Below are 17,049 nucleotides of genomic sequence, written 5' to 3' on the forward strand. Positions count from 1 at the left end.
GCAGTGCACTGTGCATCTGTTTGTAATGTGCGGGGCAGTTATTGAATTACAATAAGGGAGATTAAATGAAACCAGGAGGACGCTATCTTTATGTACAGTATATTTTGTTCTACGTGGAACCTGAAACCCAGCCCGCACCGGTGCTTTGCTGAGATGAAGACTGAAGAACAGTGTCTGCAGCACAGCGTCGCCCCCGCTCCACTTCCCACCCTCCCCAAAACAGCAAAATAACAAGCCGGGAGATGACGATGACAAGAGCTATTGGGGAATGGCGAAGGCCCACTCACCTTCTGGTTCACCACACAGTGTGCACTGTGATTCTAAACAAGGACCAAAGAGAGACAACAGGAGATTAATAGAGGCAACACATATGTGAAAGTCTATACGTTTGTGCATGCGTGTATGAGAACAAATGTCAGCGTCACCGCCCTTTATATAAAAATGCTAACAACTGCTATTCAGCATCTCTCTCCCTCTCTGTCAAAAACAAATAAAAACATTAAAACTGAACAAATAACATGGAGAACAACGGAGCGTTTTTTTGTTCCTAATGTCCTTGCAGAGTGGTACCCATGTGCAATATAATAGAAACCCAGCCACCATGCATAATATGACCATCAGCCAAAGGCAGCTGCATAAAAAGACAAAATGATGCAGAGACAGGCGTCAACGGGAAAAAACAAAATGAGAAATCATATTGCTTCAATTCATCACTGCCATGTGAAGTAGATGCTGTGTGCCAAAAATATGAACACGCAAACCTGGGCGAGACTCAAATTTAAATGAAAGCAAAAAAATTGCATTGATTCATGATTGCACGCAATCCATCATTTTGATCACTCACATTAGGTATAATTCTTTGATTCAAGGATATACCGGGCTTCACATGCATCATGCACTTTCATGTAAACATCAATGATAAGATTTTCCTCTGTTAATCGGCCCTTATTATTCCCATGCAAACATAACAGCACACTGTACTGTAAGCCTCAAAATCTAAATAAACATATGTGCATTACTGTTGATGAAGTATCAGTTGTTCCTATAGGAGCCAACAGACACTAGGAAGCCTCCAAGATTATTTTAAACAAACGAGATTAATAAATGGGCTTGTTTTTCACCGGGCATAGTGAACAGAATGATGATGAAAATGAGCTTCATGTCCTCAGGGCTTAGTTTTCACAGACGATCCCAAAACAGCTGTGGTGTGTCAGTGTTTGTCTCTCATCCCTGACGTAGCAGTGGCCAAAAGAGGCAATGTTGTTTTTTTTAATGCCGAGTCTGTCTCTCCTTCATCTAATCACTGCTAATGAGGGGCTTCATTAAATCTGCAGCAACCTTGGACTCATGACTTGTCTTATTTTGGTGAAAAACAGTGAGACAGCTCTTTTGATGGGTCAAATCCCTACTGTACATTCATGGGGATACAAACGCAACAACAATATGTCCATTAGGCTTGCTGCGGTAATCGGTAGTAGTTACTGGTGTTACACGGTGGTCGGGCACACACTGATTACATTACTTGCCCATTTTTTTTACAGAAATAAAACCCATTTAGTTCATTTTTGGCGTATCAGCCGCGTGTTATCAATACATAGTCGGACAACGGACGCAACAATCTGAAAGTGAATGTGTTTGCTCCATACGGAGCCCAAGCACAGAGTAGCAGGAGTCAGATTTCAAACATACGGGATGAGAGAGAGTTCACAGACAAGACGATGGCGGAGGATTTGGTGTCAAAGCCGAAAGCAAAAGCACCTATTTGGCAATACTTCGGATTTAAACCCAATGCTATAAGGTAACCATAACGTTAATGATGTAATCGCCGTGCGGAGGACGTAGCGGCCGGTGTGCACGGTGCAGCGGTTCCAGGTGGAAACCTGCAGCCTCGCAGCGAAAACTGGACTGGAGAGGCCAGACACAGTAAGTACCGTCTTTTCCTGTAAAATGTCCTGTGTAATCGGTAACACCGGTGTTGTTACAAGTTTATTAACCGGTGGGAAAATTTCCTCACTATCACATCCCTAATGTCCATAAATTCACAAAACACTAAAGCGCTGCCATTTCTACCTCTCACCCCCCCAGATGACCTTGCTCATGGGCAGAGGGCAACGAGGACAGCTTGGCACACCAGCGGATGCACTTTTAAAGGTTTGTGGTCCCTGTCAGTCTGGGCAGGTTGTAGAGTGTCACAGCCTTGCCTCCATCTCATCACAAAACCCCCCTGCCGGTTCTTGCCTGGGCACTGAGCCTGCATGTGGCTCTTCTAAATGTTCAAAAACACCTCTTCTATTTTTCTATTTCCAAAATGCTTTTCTTCAAGTGTAGATTAAAAAGCCAAGTCCTGGGATTTAGTTTCTATTTCTATCAGATACACATAGACAAACCGAGAACACTGAGGACTGTTCCGCTGAGAAAACAGCTGTTATTGTCACTTTGCAGAAGTAAGTGCATTGTACTGGAACTTTATTTGGATCTCTGTTCTCTAGTGCTTTTGCAGGTCGGTGGCGGTTGAGGTCTGTACAAGCGATGTGGCTGTGCACCGGCGGACATCTGAAGCCTGGAGAGAATTTACTAGTTTAATTAGTCTTTTTTACTTCTCACTCCCTGCAGTATAATTCCACAGAGTCAAAAGCAATTGGCTCTATTAGTTTGTCCTGCCTGTTTAAATTTAAAGTGCTCTTGAATTTCCTTGTGTGGAGCCCATATTGATCTTGGTCAGGCTGCTTTTACAGTATGGGAACTGTTCTTGGGTAATGCTCATTTGCTTTTCAATTGGAGGTGTAAAGTGGCTGTCAGCCTTTAGCCGTCAGCTAAACGTATTGAGCTTCCGCTTTTGAGGATAAAACATGGAAATTTGATGCTAATTTGAGTCTCTATGAACTATAGAGTCAATGAGTTGCACATTTTCTAACTTTTAATCTGTATCTGTAATCTAATGCGACTAACGGCCGGGCCACACTGGGAACGTGAGCAGCGCGTGTGAATTGCGGAACCTCTTGCTTTATGTTTCGGCGCCCAGGTTAGAGCAGCCACACAGTTTGGCTGCATGTCAGCTGAGTCTCTTCTAGAGATTTAAGGTCTCTCTTATTTTTTCCACGAGCCACACGCGGTTCACAGCAACAGTGAAAGTGATCTTTTGACAGTATACTGACATCATACCAGCAACATTACTACAGTTTCAATGTCTATATCTGTAGAATATGTCACAGACATCAAAAAAGTTGTATTATATCTATTTTTAATTCAACACTTCCGGTTTCACTTTCAAAATAAAAGCCCTATAGTGTTTTTCTGTGGACAGAATTCCTTCATTTGTTAACACAAGGCTTTTATTCTGAAATATTTGCAGGCCAGTGTTCCAGTTTATTTGCACGACTCCATAAACTGTGAACCTGTACTTAAACTTGAACTGTGCTTTGAACTAAATGCTAACTGCAGCATGCTAACATGTGCACAATGACAATGCTAAAATGCTGATGTTTAGCAGGTTTAATGTTTATCATGTCCCCCATCTTATTTTAGCACATTAGCATGCTAACATTTGACAATTAGCACTAAACACAAAGTACAGCTGAGGCTTACGTTATATATACGCTATACGCAATATTTTTGCAAAAAAGTTTTTAAACTAAAACGTTGACCTGATGAGCTAGTCAAGATGAGGAGCACCTTCAGCCACAGACTCATCCCCCCTCGGCACAACACAAAGCGCCTGGGGCAGTCCTTCATGCTGGTAGCCATCAGGCTCCACAACCAAGGCTGACCCCCATATGAGAACTATTAGGACTTTAAGAAGTTTAAACATGCACTATCTACCTTTTAACATGCACTATCTGCAACCATCTTGGACTAACCACTGGCGCACTTTACACTTACTTACACTATACATCCTATATACCACTTTATAGACTGCACATATGTACATATTACATTTATTTATTGCACATACTACATGTATTTATTGACAGACTGCATACACTATGTTCACCCATTCACTCTGTATCTTTTATATCTCTATTATTGTTTTTATCATTTTGGTATACCTTTACCTCTCCTGTGTTTCACTCTGTTTGCTGATGTTTGCTGATATTTCTGCTTTGACACCTGAATTTCCCTCCGGGGATTAATCAAGGTTCATCTTATCTTATCTTGATTAAGAAAGTCATTAAAATTCATCTTGAAGGCAAGAAGAACGTCTCTACCAGATTTTGTGAAAATCCATTCTTCCAATCTTTAATAATAAAGACAAATAGTTAAAAATAAAAACAGTCCAAGTATCATGCTGGGAAGTAACTGTACATCCTAAGAGTAAACAATTATAACTAGGGATTCATCCTAAATGGCCTTGTTTGGAGTTGAAACCAGAGCCAAATGGAGGGGTTTTCCTATTTACTATGCTACCTATAGATACTGAAAAGGTTTTCAAGCAACTGCCTGAACTGCACAATCATCTTCTCATATTAAGAGAACACAGATAGGAGGTACAGAGAAAAGGAGACAGGAAAAGTCAATTACTGAATGGTCTATCAATACTTCCTTTATCATACGTGAGAGAGACCCACAAATGCAGGTCAATACCCGCCTACGCATTAAAATGTAATCCAAAGACACAAGAGATGGTTTAAAATCAAATGCGAGTCTATTTCAGTGTGCTAGTCTCAGTTAGCACGTTTCACAAATAGAGCAAAGCAGGACACTGACCTCATATTGGTTGTGAGTAAACTAACAAAGAGATATTCACAGGGGTCTGCGGAGTCCCCTGGTATCAGGCCGTCTCCAAACACAACATACACAGAGAGCAAATCCTTAGCCTTGATCTGATAATGTATTCATCCATAATTAAAGCCTTCATTTCCATATCGGCGCTGCTTGCTCACACCTTCCCTGTTGGCTGATCTATTTCTTTTACCCTCATTCTTTCTCTCGCTCTCTCTATCTTTCCCCAGTTTCATATGATGTGTGAGAGATACAGGTGCTAATTAAGTAGTGCTAAGGCTGTTCTTGGCTTTTTCACAAGAATGCCGTGTCTCAGAGAAAACACGCAAGGTTATATAAAGCAAGGCGCGATACCACAGGTGTGAGTTCATAAAAAATTTATTCAGGGAGTTGGTGCGTTTCCCGAATGACTTGGGACTTACTGAGAGGAGCGGCCCACGCGCTCTGTTTGTCTGCTGTGAGTTGGGCGGCACACAGATTGTGAGACACAAGTCAAATAAAGACTTGTTTATTGGGACTGGGTCAATAGGCAGTCAATAAAATGAAGCACGCAGTAATGTACGGCTCACACAGATGTGCGCCGACACGATTGTGTGTACTCACAGGCATGACCACACACACGTTAACTGACTCGCACGATTATACTCGAACAAATCACAAGAACAACGCACTCCCACGCCAGCAGCTTCTAGCCTCATCTATGTGGACGATCACCAATTTCAGTTTACCTTCCCTTTGACTGGCACAATCCATCTTCAGCGGGGGGGGGGCCCTCTGCGTATATGCAGCCTCCCCCTGGAGCTGATCTAGCACTTCTCAGAGGAGACGCGGTGCTGAGCGCAGGGCTGGAGAAGAACCCATCATCTTGACAGTACAAGCCTTGCCTGCTTCTAATTACACTGCATTGTCACACACATTCACAGGGGTAGGCTGCATACACACACACATTATGCGTTGTACGTGAAAAAGTTTGGTTGTAAATGTAATGTAACGTAAACACCGGTAATACTTTATGGGATCAATACCTATGAATCATGAGCGTCTGAGGCTTCAAGAGATCATTTGATATTTGGGGGAATGCTCTTTTTCGCTTTCTTGTCGAGAGATAGAACAGAAGATTGGTACCACACTCATGTCCGTCATGTCCATTGAATATGAAGTTATGGATAGCAGTCGGTTAGCTTAGCTTAGCATAAAAACTAGGGCTGGGACGATACACCTATCTCCTGATTCGATAATATCACGATACTTGGGTGCTGATTCGATATGTATTGCGATTTTTAAGTATTACGATTCTACAAGAATTGCGATTCAATATTACAATAGACCATGGGAAAAAAAGTTAAATCATTCACTTCTAGGGACTTTTACTTTGGAAAATATCTAAATTGATACAGTAAAAATGTTTGATTTTCAGCATGGTATTACCGGTGTATGTCCTGAAGTCAAATATATCAGTCATTGTCAGGCATTATACATTTTTTTTCCACAACCCAAAAATCAAACAATAAAGACATTTTCCCCTGCCGCTCTATTACCACATATCCGCCAGCCCAATTGTTGTGAACCTGTTTGCACACTTTTTATTTTGGTTTGTGATAAAGTAGCGGATTCGATTTTTCCACCCAAACTCCATCCATGTCCTTGAATTTCATTCAATCAAACTTAAGTTTACCGTAGGGCAAAACTGTCCTTCACATACAGAATCAGAACAATAATCAGAATCAGTGCAATAAAAGCAATTACAAATATCACTTCATAAGACCAGACAGGGAATCGGCACCTCAATATAGTACAAGGAGCTCCCTGTCAAAAATACTCATAATATTCCCTCCTTAGAAAGGGAAACAGCAGGCGTCTGACATCAAACAGCAAGTGTTGAAATCAAGCCAGCCATCAGTGTTTGTTGATGAAGACACTGTGAGAACATTACAAACAGCTTTACTGCTGTGGGAGCTCCAAAACAAGGTGCATCAGAATAAATGGTTAAAAGGAAAAAAAGCTTTTAGTCGGCTGCTGTGGCTGTGCGTAGACGAAACAGTGGGCGTTCGGTGTGACGCGAGTGCAGGGATCTAGGCACGACCTTCAGTTACAGACAAACACTGTCATTCTGCGGCGAGTAAAAAGCCATCACATGTCAAGATGCATCCCCCTGTCTATTCAGGAAGTCTGTGTTTGTGTGTGGCTATGAGGCCAGGGATGCTAACCCTTACCCAAGCACAACTTACTGCAAAGAGAGATTCGTAAACACTGCTGTCAGGATTATTGCAGCTGTTGGGGATTCCTTAGAGTTTCTTTTGTGTTTGCGAGTGACTAAGGTTAATTTCTGTACATAAATAAATACATCAGGCACAAAAGATGTAATGACTAACAACAAAAACGCAGCTCAATTGACACTTACAGTAGTAAAGAGTCTGCGTGTATGTTTATGAGTGAATATTATTTTCCCCTGTGGCAGTCTTGGATACTATAGTGGTCTCCAGATAGTCAGGTTATGGAGACTGGGGACCAGGGTCTGCTGTGGGACTAAAGTAACCCTCCCCTGGATAAGGAAGCCATTCCTATGTTAGCGGTTTCATCATCGGCTTCAAAACCAGTGCAGTTTCTTTGTCTAACAAACACTCAATGACTGCGTACAGAGGGCATATCAACCGGACAACAGCCAAAAGTCACACTTTGGCCTTTGGGTAAGTTAAACAGTAATTATCTATAGCTGATAGAATCTACCGCCAACAGCATGTGCCATTTCAACCGGCGCAAGCTACCATCTGCACTGGTTAAAAAATGAGAAGCTTGCTGTGTGAATGTTTTGTACTTTTCTGTTTGCTAATAAAAGAGCAAGGGTGGATAAAGATTTGATAAGAGATCCAATTACATCAAGGTTTAGGAAAGATGGGTATTTTATGAGCTTGGAACCAGATTCAAAATGGAAATGGTTGTTGGAATCCAACCGTGCAACAGGATCGAATGATCTCACTGACCTATATCTAATGATCTGATAATGTTTACGATGAACAGTAGGGCTGTGTATTGGAAAGAATCTGGAAAGCGTTTCTATTTATAGCGTTTCTATTGGCTGTGCTCCGGCTGGTGGGCGGTGCTTGGTATTTCCTCAACTGTTCTCAACATGGCTGCCGGGTCACAAACCTTCTCATTTTACAGCTAAACAAGCTAAACAGTACATTACAAGATGTTTCTGAAATAATTTGAGGCGAGAAATAGGCATTATAGTCACAGCATATTGATTCATATTTGATCAGCGCTTATTAGTTTAACCGTTTGGTTGGCGTTCGCGAGTGATTGACAGCTGACTCATAGACGGCAGCTGGATTGCAGTTTCCAGCTCGGCTCTGATTGGTTGTTTTCCTCCGGTCTGTGAAATCTTGCAGATGCCATTAGGAGCACCGGAGGACCCAGAGGCACATGATTGTTTTCAGATTACCTGTGTCATGCACTACTATCAGGATATAGTGACAGTTTTATAGAAAAAAAAACCTTTTTTAATCATATTTGTTCCATTTCTACCCACTGAAGCTTTAAAGGTCCCATATCATGCTCATTTTCAGGGTCATACTTGTATTTTGTGTTTTGACTAGAACATGTTTACATGCTGTACTGTTCAAAAACCCTTTATTTTCCTAATACTGTCTGCCTGAATATGCCTGTATCTACCCTCTGTCTGAAACATTCAGTTTTAGCGCATTTCAACAGAATTGCGTTGCTAGGCAACAGCTTGGATCCATGTTTACTTCCTGTCAGATGATGTCATACACATACACGGCAACCGGAATTAAACTGGGATCCATTTAGAATGTTTACGTTTAAAACTGTCTAATGCTCTAAATGTTGTACAGTTGTGACATCACAACGGTACAGAAATGCTGACGGAATACAGGCTGTGTGTATTTCTCCATGGATTGAGTGTTTTGATATTTTCACAGTATTTAGAGAGGCAAAGTCCCTCCCCTTCCGGTGGACCCCCATGGACCTTATTTCGGAAAAAATATGAACAGTTGAAAAGCAGTGTTTCGTTCAATGAAAGTCTGTGCTCTTTTGCACCTCTAACCACATGCGACAGTGTAGTGACAGTACACTTCTACATCACTGCAGCAGCGTGAGAAGTAAAACCACTGGAGGTCAGCAAAAACAAGATGGTTACTATTTAAAGTTTGCTTTGAGTAAGTGCATATCTGAAAAATACCATATTCAGCTTTTTTATATGTTTGAGTGGGAGTGGAAATGCTCAAAATAGCAACAGCTATGCAGTGAAATCATTTATATGTGTTTTTTACTATGCATGTCATCTAAGTATGTAAAGGGCAGTATATGGATGTGAAACTGCATATACAGTATATACATAAATATAATATGCATGCACATATGTATGCATACAGTATATGCATGTGTGCCTGTTTGTGTCTGCAGGTATGTCGCTGAGTACCGCGGTACAATCCGTGGGTGGACACACTGTGCTCCCACTGTGGGTGTTTGAACATGTGAAGCAACATTTCGTTTAGCAGTTTGTTTCCCACGTTGGTCCCTGAGCCCCACACATAACAGCCTGACTGCTATGACGATAAGAGGCAAAAACCCAGACAGGGAGGATGGGAGGGATGAATTTGGGTGGAGGAAGTAAGAGAAGGTCGTTAAAAAAAAAAGAAGGGAGGTTAAACACCGCATCCTTTTTCCATCAACCCCAAGGGCCATGGGTCAGATTGATAGGTGGTTTCTCTTACCTCCTGGGAGGCGAGGGGAGTCGAGAGGAAGAGGGAGATAAATATTTTAGGGTGGAGGAGTGGATTGAACGTAGGAGTCTGAGACGGTATTTAAGTGATTTGCAGCTTCTAAACTGAGCTGAAGTGTGGATGACAGAAGGAGAAGAGGGTGGATGTGTGGAAAAGGGAAGGACAAGTGAGGTTGGACAGATGGAAAAGGATGGAGGGCCAAAGAGAAAGAGAGAGGGAGAGCTCTATAGACAGAAGTAGATAGAGGGACTTGTGCAGAGAGGATATTGATGGCCTCCTTCACGCCCCAGCAGCCCTCTGTCTTACTAGAGCATTTATCAGGAGCGCTCAGCCCCATAGATGGCCATATTGACACCTGCTGACGGAGGAGGTGTAGACACCACCGACACGTCCCTCACTTCTCCTTCCCCTACATCTGTACGTCCTGTTTACTCACTCCGTCCTCCCCTCTCTCTTTCACTCATCATCATTTCCTCTTAACTCTCCCCGATCAGAAGTGACAATCTTTGTCTGCCTCCCTTCAATTTGCATGAAATTGGAACAAACAGCAACATGATGCAAGTCAGTTATTTGTCTCCGTCACTGTCAACAGTGCAGCCAAGGTCAGCTGATGTCAGATTGTGACGGATATGTGACAAGTGGCTTTGAGCTCAAATAATTGAAATTACTTGCAGGTTTAAAACAGGTTTTAAAGCCTTTCACTTATAATCAGAGGGTTCCTAAACGTGTAAATCACACGGAATTGAGTGTGACAGTCTTGTCATCTTTGGGCTGCGGTCAATTCACATTGAATTTAACCAGCTAAAAACTGCAGTGCATGTGGCATTCTTTAACACACAGTGACGTCACGCTCTACCCACACCGCCGTCCGTTACAATGCATATTTGCACCTCCGCCTCCATAGCAACCAGTTGTTTGCACCTCTAACAAAACTGGAAAAAGAGTGAAAGAATTTTGTGTCAGGCATCTACCCCCATCTTCCACTGCATACAACATTGCCGCTCACTTTTATAAGAATCGTGTCACTTTATGACACCAAATATAGTGAAGCCGACGGAGATACAGCTTTCTGAGTTTTACAATAACAGATGGTAGAATAAGGGAAAAAAACATGTTTATTGTTTAAAGGTCCCATATCATGCTCATTTTCAGGTTCATACTTGTATTTTGTGTTTCTACTAGAACATGTTTACTTCCTGTCAGATGATGTCATTCACATACACGGCAACCGGAATTAAAAACTGGGATCCATTTAGAATGTTTACGTTTAAAACTGTGTAATGGTCTAAATATTGTACAGTTGTGACATCACAACTGTACAGAAATTCTGACGGAATAGAGGCTGTGTGTATTTCTTCATGGATTGAGTGTTTTGATATTTTCACAGTATTTAGAGAGGCGAAGTCCCTCCCCTTCCTGAGGACCACCATGGGACCTTATTTTGGAAAAAATAGGAACGGTAGTCAACGGCGAGAGACAAATATTTTTGTTGATCCTGTTTGAATTGCACCATGAATTTGTCAATATAAAACATCATTTTGCAAGTCAAGAAAATCACAGTTTGTTTTAGCTGCCAGACTCCACAACCAGCACTGCTCCCAGTAGACCACTTACACTTACACACCAAAAAACTGACAATAACCTGATATTTTCAGGTGGAATTTCATTTCATTCTCACTGTGCAATATCATTTTCCACTTTTGCAATTTTGTTAATAGTCTGTTTATTGTCAATACTGTATATATACTGCTCCTATTTTTATACTTCATTCTATTTAAATGGTTCATGTGTTACACTTTGTTTAGCTCTTTTTTTTTTACTGTGTTAGCTGATGCGTCTTGTTTTTTGCACTATCCCCTTTGCTGCTGTACACTGCAAATTTCCCCACTGCGGGACTAATAAAGGAATATCTTATCTTATCTTATCTTAAAACTGTTGAAGTATAATATACTTCCTGTCAAATGGTGTCATTCACAAACACTGCAAACGGAATTAAACTGGGATCCATTGTTATCCAAATAATGTGAAATGATCCGGGACCTTGGTCGGTACCGATGTTCGGCCCAGATTAACTTGTAAAGTGAGGGGTTTACAGATCTAGTCTTAAACCTCCTGAAGTGTTCGCTGATTCATCAGGGCCGCCTCGCTAATTTGTGTTTGATATTTAGAATTTTAAATCTGGTTGATTACATCAGCACTTTCCAAGCGGGACCACAATAGCCAATGAGAGAGGCAAGCCGGAGCAGTTGACGGTGTTTTTCTAAGGTTAACTAGCATACTACTGTTGACAGATAAAACTGACAGTTAAAATCCAGTTCTTGCTGAAGAAAAGACAACCCGTGTTGACCGTGTCTCCCCAATCCTTCCCAATCCAGACTCATTTTGCCTTCTGCTTTTGTTTTTTCTCACTGCAAAACATTACTACAGCTATTTGTAGCACCACATCAGTCTCCGTTTTGTTTACATCTGCTTCCCCATGACATCATGTGAGAGAGAGATGAAGTGAGGTGGTGTGTTGCTCCCTCTCGCATGATCATCTTAATAATATTCTGTAGTGTGTGGTGCACCATTATTTTCAAATCTTGTAATGTGTGCATGTTTGGGATTAGAGAGAAAAACATCTGTGAAGATTCTTCTTATGTGTGTGATGCAACTGAATTACAAAATTGGTTATGATTGGTTAGGACTCCTGTAGTCTGAGCCCAGTTTAAACAGTGCTGCCTGCTCTCTGTTCAGGGAATGCCGGTTAAGGGAACTTCCCTCGACAAAGTTCTTCCACACGGAACACCATCACTTTCTCCGTGCATTAGCCACTGTTTTGACCGATGCTTGTTCATGTCTATGTAGAGCGAGCACAAGCGCGAGCAACAGGATGCTGACTTTCGTTGACTTAACGGCCACAGGTGTTGCTGTTAACAAGCAATTTCTTATTCTTACACAGAGTCCCTTTAAACCTGCTTTATAAAAAAAAATTAAATCTCACTTTTTACAATATGGGACCTTTAAAGCTAAAAAGAAACATTTTAAAACAGATCAAGTTGTTCTGTGGAATTATTAGCATCATTAGCAACATAAAGCACTAGAATTACTTTCACAGTGAAATATTCTTGTAGCTACACACAGTCAGCATGATTGAATTCTCTAATTAATATAACAGCTGTTTTCTACTGTATAGCAAAACGGCACCACAATATAAATATCCAAGAAAGTCAACTTCCTGAATTGACTGAAATAAAGCCGATGTGATGCCAAGCCTACACAGCACCACCGTTTGTTTATGTGCTTCAGTGACTCATCGTTTTAAAATCCCTCCGTTCATGGAAGGCACACTATTCTACAAATCCCACTTCCACAGACAAAAATCATCAAGACTTGCTTTTAACTACAACTGCAATGAATTATAAAGGGAAAATCAGGCGTTGATGTCTCATAACTGTTATTGCTACTGTATGAATCCACAAATGTAATCATTGTCATGCTCCATTGCAGCTCATTGCCTCCAACATGTGCACGGTATTGTGCTCGATAACAGTGGACGAAGAAGCAGAAAAGAGAGTCTGTCAAGCATGAAAGTAATCAGCAAGGTCGCTGACAGTGGTACTGGGGCTACTGTCTATTATTCTTATTCATTCAGACATTTTAGTTTTGTAGATACAAAGCAAACAAGACACAGAAAGGACAAAGTGGGAGAAGGGGGAAAAACAGAGACAGGGAAGTGCAATGTGTGGTGTGTATGTGTGTGTGTGTATGGGGTTCTCTGCAGGTATGTTTTTTTGCCTCCTAAATCGAGTGGAAAATATGACACTTTTTGTTTCCCATGGAGTTGTCCTTGTTTCAGTAATTTTCAATTAAGGGACAAGGCAAGGTAATGCAAATCACTTCATTTGCATCAAGAAAATGAGACTTGATTGAAGTAAGTAATTCAGTTTGAATTGGAAACTCATCTCATGGCAGTGAGACCGTTTATAAAAAAATTTGATTGTCACGCCCAACACTGCACAAAATTGACTCATTGAGATGAATTTTTTTTTGCAGAACATCAAACTCACATTGCATTACCATGCCCCTAGCCAAATGCAGGTTGATTTTCCATTTGGCGAGTAAATCTCAGAAGGCTATCCGCCACACTGACGAGTAAACGTTTGTACCAAAAAAGTAATGTAATAAAAAACTATGCTCTGTTACACTGAGAGTCTCTACCACGCTTTGTTGTCATTTACGGGCGCGCTCCTTTTCTCTCTGCAAACGGTAATAAAGGAGTGGATGTTGAAGTACATGGTATTTATTGTTTTAGTAGCGTATACCTGGTGAAATGTCAGGAAGGTATAGATACCGCTCAAGCCTCGTATTCAGGCTTGAATTGATTAACCGTCAATATATTTAAATTATTTTGCTTTAAATATTCTTAACTCATAACTTCATTATCTCAATGAAATTTACTGAAACAAATGTAATGTGACACAAAAGAAAATTTATTATTTTGGCCCGTAAAATATATGCTTGGCCGGTGGGTTTTTTAATCTACCAGTCCCCTTGGCCGGTGAGTCAAACAGTTAGTTTTGGACACTGTGACTCAGTGATTTCTGTTATACCTCAATATTTGCTAACATTAGCTACCATCTTTCACCTGCCCAGGGACTACAGATGGAAATTAGATATTAGCTAAATCTGGTAAAAAAACATCTTTTCTCTCTTTTGAGATTAATGTATTTTGGTACATGGTTCCTGATATAAATAAATTTTATAAAATAAACTAATAAGCTAGTATGGAACAAAGTTGTGTTTTATTGCTTATAAATTCAACTTTTCATTTGTACAATGAATAATGCATTATTTGTTAATCTGTAAAAAGTTATAGTTTATCTTTGTGATGTGATGATGTTGTAGGGATGACTCAGGGGATATGTGGACATTGGAAAAAGAAAATCAAATTATTCATTGTTTACTTCATTCTAAATGTGATGTCATGATAAGCTTTTGTGATGTCACTTCTACAACATTCCATTCCACACACACACACACACACACACAAGCCAAAAGAGGAAGCTGAACATTCTAAATGTGATGTCGTGATTTTAAGCCTTTGTGATGACACTTCTACAACATTCCATATCAGAGCTCAAGGGGAAGCTGGACACTATATGTGACATGAGGATTTTAAGCTTGCTTTACAGTGAGTCAGTGAAAGTGAATCAGTGAGAGTTGGAGATGAGGTCACCAATCGGTGCAAAGCGTTTTTTGGAGCGTTTAAGATTACGCCAAGTATTAACACCTCACAGCGGTTCGAAAGGACATTTTCGGTTAAAAGAAAATGAAATTCTATCAGGAAAGTACCTGATCGAGAAGTTTCTGGATCACGGGAGTTATGGGCAAGTGGCCAGTTGCCTTAACCTAGCAACCAATGAGAAGGTGGCTCTGAAGATTCTGAGGAATGACTTGCCCGGGGTTGGCAAAAAAGAGGTGTTCATCCTCAAGAAGCTAAGGAAGCTTGACCAAGACCATGTGGTCAAGTTTACTGAGCATTTTAAGCACGAAGGACACTATTGTCTGGTGTTTGAAATGCTGGACATGAATCTGCATCATTTCATGAGGCTTAGCCGCTTCAAGCCACTGTGTTTGTGTACGATTAGAGAAATCACACAACAGATGCTGGTGGCTCTGAATGCCCTCAAGAGCATAGGTTTGGTACATTCAGACCTCAAAACAGACAACATCATGCTCGTAAATCATCAATCACAGCCCCTCAAGGTGAAAATGATTGATTTTGGATTGGCCAAAGAGGTTTCCAAAATCTTTCCTGGCACAACCATTCAGGCCACTGGTTACAGGGCCCCTGAGGTCATCTTGGGCCTCCCAATGAATGAGGGTGTAGATATGTGGTCTCTCGGCTGCATTATGGCCTTCATGTACCTGGGCCGTCACCTGTATCCACTAGACAGTGAATATGAGGTCATAAGAGTCCTGTTGCAGATGCAGGGTCAGCCCGATGATTACCTGCTGAATTCTGGGACTAAAACCGAGAACTTTTTCAGCAAGGAAACAGACTCCCCTAATCCTTCTTGGAAGCTGAAGACACGAGCTCAATACCGCATGACAACAGGCCTCCGTGCCAAACGCTGCAAGAATGTTTATGACACGCTTACCAGTCTGGATGACATTGAGAAGATCCGACGAGGGGAGAAGGATGCCACTAAGCATACGGACACACAGGCCTTTTTAAGCCTACTGAAACAGATGCTGCATGTGGATCCTGCAAAAAGAATCACCCCCAGCGAAGCTCTAGGGCACTGTTTCATCACAAAGAAACACATGCCTTGTGACACTAACAACAAGCCTAAGCAGTCATCAGTTGCTGCAGGCACCAAAGATGAACCTCCAGCCACCGCTCACAGAACCACTGCTGGCACTAATGATGGACCACCAGCCAAAGCTCGCTTAAATGAAGCCACAGCTGCTGGGACAAAGAAGAGACCACCTTCAGACGGGGTCAGCTTCGTCGAAGTCAAAACCCAGAAGAAGTTTCTCAAGTGGGCCCGCGAATTCTCTTCCAGGAAGATCAAGTTAATTTGTTGCTGTAAAGTTGATCTTACAGTAGAACGACACACCGCAATTTGAATGAGGACATATCATGGGCGGCGCAGCGGTTAGCACTGTTTAACACTCTGTGTAGAGTTTACATGTTCTACCTGTGCCTGTCCAAAGACATGCAGACCCTATATATAAAAAAATATATATATATAATAAATAATATATAAATAAAAAACCTTGAGTTTTCAACACTGAAAGGAATTATTTAGTCCATATCATTAAATGAAAAGCTAAGTCTCATTTTGGTTACTAATGTATACACGTTCACATTGGTACCGTATTTCTACTGAAAATTACATTTTGAAAATTTTCTGAATGGTTCACGGCACAAAGTGTCTGACTTTAACACCAGAGAGCGTGGTTGGTAACACCTTATAATAACCATCATTTATAAATGGTAAATTAATAGTTAATTGTGTGAATGCTGTACAATAGCAAAATCTTTATTGTGTGAGCGCTATACAACAGGAGAGGAGTTCTAAAATCTTCCGAAAAATATTTTAAACTTGCTCCCATTCCCACAATTTTCACTCTATCATAAGCTCGGAGCGGCCGCCGCCTTTTTTTTCATAGAAATTGCATGGCACCTCGCTGCAGGCCTTACTTTGCCGCTGCTCTGGTGTGTTTTCGGTGTAAGGCTAACGTAGCGCCTCCGGCATTGAAGCTGTTATTTTTATAATATAGACAATCGGGTGACAACGCGTTAACCAAGGCTTTAATGACTGTTGGTAGCTGTTGTTGATTTTGTTTAAATATGTAAAATTGTAATTTCATGGGTGATTGTCAGTTGAGCCAGCTAACAGGGTCTGAAATTAGCACCTGCCACCCACCAAATGATAAATTGTTGGAAGTGACGGGTAAAATCATCAGGACACCTGCTACCTTGGCAGACAGGGAAAATGCTAGTTATGGGAATAGAGAACCGTAGTTGTCCGCTTTCTTGGCATCTCATGCCTCCGTGACTATCGATTCCGGAACCAAGGCGGAGAGAAAAAAA

General features: G+C 41.2%; 2 protein-coding genes across 8 annotated transcripts in view; one reads left to right on the forward strand and one right to left on the reverse strand.

Annotated features, from left to right (window-relative positions):
* The window catches only part of dlgap2a (discs, large (Drosophila) homolog-associated protein 2a), a 204,586-nt gene that overhangs the window by 96,021 nt on the left and 91,516 nt on the right, over positions 1–17,049 (reverse strand). The window contains exon 2 of one of the 7 annotated variants that reach the window (XM_074660150.1): positions 288–320. The exons of the other annotated variants lie outside the window; for them this stretch is intronic. The gene's annotated coding sequence lies outside the window, so the exon portion shown is untranslated. The remainder of the gene's footprint in view (positions 1–287; positions 321–17,049) is intronic. 7 annotated transcript variants of the gene reach the window in all.
* On the forward strand, positions 14,532–16,112 carry LOC141783123 (homeodomain-interacting protein kinase 2-like). The gene has a single exon (XM_074660152.1). It carries the CDS (start codon positions 14,673–14,675, stop codon positions 16,077–16,079), a length of 1,407 nt encoding a protein of 468 aa, XP_074516253.1. The 5' UTR covers positions 14,532–14,672; the 3' UTR covers positions 16,080–16,112.

Source organism: Sebastes fasciatus, chromosome 15 (assembly GCF_043250625.1).
Source record: "Sebastes fasciatus isolate fSebFas1 chromosome 15, fSebFas1.pri, whole genome shotgun sequence".
NCBI lineage: Eukaryota > Metazoa > Chordata > Actinopteri > Perciformes > Sebastidae > Sebastes > Sebastes fasciatus.

Bases quoted from the DNA above. Each gene is read 5' to 3' on its own strand.
- LOC141783123 (XM_074660152.1), top strand. From the start codon at position 14,673: ATGAGGTCACCAATCGGTGCAAAGCGTTTTTTGGAGCGTTTAAGATTA.